This window comes from Heloderma suspectum, chromosome 6, assembly GCF_057233095.1.
Source record: "Heloderma suspectum isolate Gila_16-S chromosome 6, 16-S_ref, whole genome shotgun sequence".
In the NCBI taxonomy this organism is placed as follows: Eukaryota; Metazoa; Chordata; class Lepidosauria; order Squamata; family Helodermatidae; genus Heloderma; species Heloderma suspectum.
In genome coordinates, this window is record NC_139463.1 from 109,271,125 (window position 1) to 109,276,031 (window position 4,907).

Here is a 4,907-nt window from a genome sequence, read left to right on the forward strand (position 1 = left end):
TGCCTCCTTCCTTGGCCCTTCCCTGGCTCTCTCTCCCAATTGCTGATTGTTTGGAGGTATTCTGGCTTTTGCATATTTTTCTCCTATTCTAAAGGGTTGAAATGCCACTATTACTGGCAGTAAAAGCTTTAAGCAAAAATACACTGGTATTATTTTGGTATTTTGATCCTGGCCCTTTGCCTGACAAATGACAGCAGAGCTATTTTGAGTGTTGTATTGCTAAACAAATGTAAGGTAAATTTTCTTGAAAACTGTAATAGCAATGATTTTCATTCTTCTCCCACTTTTCTCAAGAGCACCCACATTTATTTAAGCTCATAGTGTTTTGGAAATACAGTTCCCTTCTTCAGGGGCAATCTAATACAACCACTTCTAAACAACATATTCATGGGAAGTGGGAATGATATTAGTTGTTTCATTATTACCCTAAGAACATATTGAAACAAACTATATTTAGACAATACCATGTAATATAGTTATTAAAACCTCATGCCTTTCTGATCACTGCCATTTTAGCAACACGCTTAATAGAACATAGGTAGCTGCTCTGTACTGAGAGCTTTTCTACACAAGGCTGTTAATGAGCTGTTAATCTGCTGTATCTTCTTTCGGTTTTGTTGCAGAATTAAGATCTGAGCACTATACGAGGAGCATTTCCTTTCCTGCTTTTCTGCTACATAACCCCTAGGTGGCACTATGGTATAATGGAACAGTGAGAATACACAAGAGGAAATCACACTCTCTTTCGCTTTCACAATTAAATGCTGCATTTTCCCTGTGCTAAAAAACCCGCCAAAAGTGCTGGTTAGACACAGAAGTAAAACTGGAGGGTCACAATGTCATCTAAAGAGCCCGTAAGCAGCCATGGGTAGGGAATGTCAAGTGCAGGATAAATGCCTCAGATAGGACAACCCTGAGTCAGCCCATTGGTTTGTTTTGCTCAATATTGTTGAAACTGGCTGGCACCAACTCTCTGGGGTTCCAACTCCAAGCAGAAGTTTTTCTAGCTCCACCTGGGGATGCTGGGATTGAACCTGGGGCCTTCACCATGCACTTTAATGCATGCCATGGCTCTTCCGTAAACATATTCTAATATTTGAAAACTTATTTTACAAGTCATGAAAGCAATCAAGCAATTGTTCTTAAATAAATAACCACTTAAACTCAAATTAAATTATAGGGTTTTTTTTTTTTAAGAAATCAATCAGACTCCCCCCCCCCAAAAAAAAAAAACACAAAAAAACCCATGTCATTTGTTTCCCCCAGGATTTGGAACAGGGCTGGAAGAAACTTGTAGGCAGGCATAAATTCTAATTCCAATTAGAATCATAGAATCATAGAATAGTAGGGATGGGAAGGGCCTACAAGACCATTGAGTCCAAACCCTTGCTCAGTGCAAGAATCCAAGTCAAAGCATCCCTGACAAGTGGCTGTCCAGCTTCATCTTGAACGCCTCCAGTGTGGGAGAGCCCACCACCTCCCTAGGTAATTGGTTCCATTGTCATATTGCTCTAACAGTCAGGACGTTTTTCCTGATGTTCAGCGAGAATCTGGCTTCCTATAACTTGAGCCAATTCTTCCATGTCCTTCACTCTGGGATGATCGAGAAGAGATCCTGTCCTTCCTCTCTGTGACAACCTTTCAAGTACTTGAAGAGTGCTATCATATCTCCCCTCAGTCATCTCTTCTCAAGGCTAACATTCCCAGTTCTTTCAGTCTCTCCTCATAGGGCTTTGTTTCCAGTCCCCTGATCACCTTCATTGCCCTCCTCTGAACCCTCTCCAGTTTGTCTGCATCCTTCTTAAAGTGTGGTGCACAGAACTGGATAGATGAGGCCTAACCAGTGCTGAGTAGAGGGGAACTAGTATTTTACGTGATTTGGAAGCTAGACTTCTATTAATGCAGCCCAAAATAGCATTTGCCTTTTTTGCAGCCCTATCACAGTGTTGGCTCATATTCAGCTTGAGATCTACCACAATTCCAAGATTCTTCTCACTTGTAGTATTGTTGGGCCAAGTATCTCCCATCTTGTAACTGTGCATTTGGTTTCTTTTCCCTAGGTGCAGAACTTGGCATTGATCCCTATTAAATTTCATTCTCTTGTTTTCTGCACAGCACTATTGATTGTGATTGATTGTCACATGCTGATAATCTACATCCTTGAAGCAACACTGAAATGAAAAACATTTTAACAAGGCCCTTGGGAGTCAATAGAAGGAGCCACAGACCAGGGCACAGGTTGTCCATGGATACACACCTCTTCAGCTTGAGTAATAATACAGCCAGAAGCAATATAGTCATGGGGACGAGGGAGTCATGTGCTGGGTCAAGGTGAATTGTGGGGAGCAAATGGTAAGTGGCTGCTTCACCTCCACTCTACATGCACACACTCACACATACACACACACACACGGACAGAGAGAGAGAGTGAGAGAGAGATTCTTCTGGTGGAGCTCCTACTGGAGCTTACAGGTGGGTAAACAAAGACCCACTGATGGGGAAAGGGATTCATTTTTACCAACATCCAGGCACAACATTTCCATTTATCTAACCCAACAATTCCTTCCATATTTTAAAAACATTCTGGGGTTATAAGAAGTGAGAGATCTCGGGAGGTATAAAACACAATATTACAGGGTTCTTTAGATGTACACCTTATGAACTCCCTGATGAGGCCCGCCTGGCACCAACATTGTTATCTTTTCGGCACCAGGTTAAGACTTTTCTCTTCTCCCAGGCATTTGGCAGTATATGATAAGTTTTAACCAATCCTGGAATGTCTTATAGTTATGGTTGTTTGCTTTTGAGATTGCTTGTTTGAGGTTGTTTTATGTATATGTTCCTTGGTGTCTGTCTCTGTGTGTTTTTATGGCTTTTAATCTCTGTATATTGTATTTTTAATGTTTTTAATCTTTGTAAACTGCCCAGAGAGCTTTGGCTATTGGGCGGTATAGAAATGTAAATTATTATTATTATTATTATTATTATTATTATTATTATTATTCCAGAAATGTCATCCCACAGGCGCATATCATACAGTCTTGTTATGTGATCCCATCTGAGCAACAGACAGCTGGTACAGACATAACCAGAGCTTGTGATCTAGTTTGACCATCTTCTGACCAGCCTAATTGTTGCATGCATAACAAGACATATGAACTGTGCATATGTGTGCATGTGAGTGTGTGTGTTGGGAAGGGGGGAATGCAGTCATTATTTCTGATTTAACATCCTCTCCATGATTCTGCTGCAAGGCTATTCACTGTAAGGATGGAAAATGGGAATCATACAGCAGTGACTGAGTTTGTTCTCCAGGGATTCGTACAGATCTGGGAGCTGCGGCTATTCCTCTGTGCCCTCCTCCTTCTCTTCTATATCATCACCCTACCCGGGAACATCCTCATCATCGTGACAATATGGAATGACCCCTGGCTAGGATCCCCCATGTTTTTCCTATTGGCCAACCTGGCTTTCATGGACATCTGCTATAGCTTTGCCACCCCTCCGAAGATAATCTCCAACCTATTCTCTGGCAGTAGAACCATCTCCTACCCAGGCTGCATGGCTCAAATATTTTTCATTCATTTTCTCGGTGGGGCTGAGATCTGCCTCCTTGTTTCCATGGCTATTGACCGGTACATGGCCATCTGCCACCCGCTGCACTATGCCACCGTGGTGACCAGGGCAGTATGCTGGGTGTTGGTGCTATGTGCATGGGCTGGAGCTTTCATCCACTCCATGATCCAGGCCATCCTTCTTATTCCACTCCCTTTCTGTGGCCCCAATGAGCTGGACAACTTCTTCTGTGATATCACCCAGATCATCAAGCTGGCTTGCACCAACACTTACACTCTAGAGTTTATCATGTTTGTCAACAGTGGTTTGGTAATCACTATATGTTTTATCCTGCTCCTCATCTCCTACGGAGCACTGCTGGTCAAGGTGAGGACAGGCTCCAACCATGGGAAGAACAAAGCCTCCTCAACATGTATCACCCATATCATCATCATCTTCATCATGTTTGGTCCAGCTATCTACATTTATTGTTGTCCCTTCCAGGACCGCCCCTTTGACAAGGTGGTGGCCTTTTTTCACACTGTGGTCTTCCTGCTGATGAACCCAATGATCTACACCCTGAGGAACAAGGAGATCAAAGTTGCTATCTGGATGTTGCTCATGAAATATAAAATTTGTGGAGACAAGTGAATGAAAATTAGGGCATAGTGAAACAGTTCTTGCATTATGGTCTTGTTTTGCTTTATTATTCCAGTTTCTTGGACCATTATGTAGCAAGAGAGAAACATCTGTACAGTAACTGGGTAGTCGTTGTGCCAGTTTCATTGAGTCTTCACAGCAGATAGAGTTTCATTCATATTTGTTTTACCCCTAAGTAGTATGAAAATTGGTTGGTATTATATATCAGAATAGGTTGTCCGAAGTGCGGTCTGATGGATTAACCACATGGCAATGCTCTAGCATCTGTTTGGTAACTATCTAATAACTTGCTGAAATAATCAAATCTAATTTATTTACTTATTTATTTATTTTCTTCTGAACTTTCCTGATCCTGGACTGGAAAATATTCCAAAATCCGCACTTTATAATTGTCCTTCAGCTTTATATGTTTTAAAATGGGTGTTTAAAACAGCATGCAGTATTCATTCAATGACAGTATCTCATGCACTCCATATCATGTGTGAAATCATGTGCAGGAGATTGGTGAGTGTCACTAGTGATGTGCGTGAAATTTCCATGTGGAAGAAGCACAATCGCATCTTCATCAAGGTATGGGAAATGAAAGCAGAAGGATCCACTATCTGCAATGCATTGCCTTTGTGCTTATTTCCACATGTACAGGATGAAATCCACAGACCTATTTTGTCAGTCTGCATGGGATCTTCGGTGGG

The 4,907-nt window shown here is 41.7% G+C and overlaps 1 protein-coding gene across 1 annotated transcript; it reads left to right on the top strand.

Moving 5' to 3' along the window:
• Positions 1–3,263: 3,263 nt before the first annotated feature.
• Positions 3,264–4,206, top strand: LOC146342437 (olfactory receptor 4N5-like). Its single transcript, XM_084808551.1, has one exon. It carries the CDS (start codon positions 3,271–3,273, stop codon positions 4,204–4,206), a length of 936 nt encoding a protein of 311 aa, XP_084664677.1. The 5' UTR covers positions 3,264–3,270.
• The last annotated feature ends 701 nt before the right edge of the window (positions 4,207–4,907 follow it).

What these genes read in the sequence shown, in the direction of transcription:
- LOC146342437 (XM_084808551.1), top strand. Translation starts at nt 3,271, where the DNA reads ATGGAAAATGGGAATCATACAGCAGTGACTGAGTTTGTTCTCCAGGGA.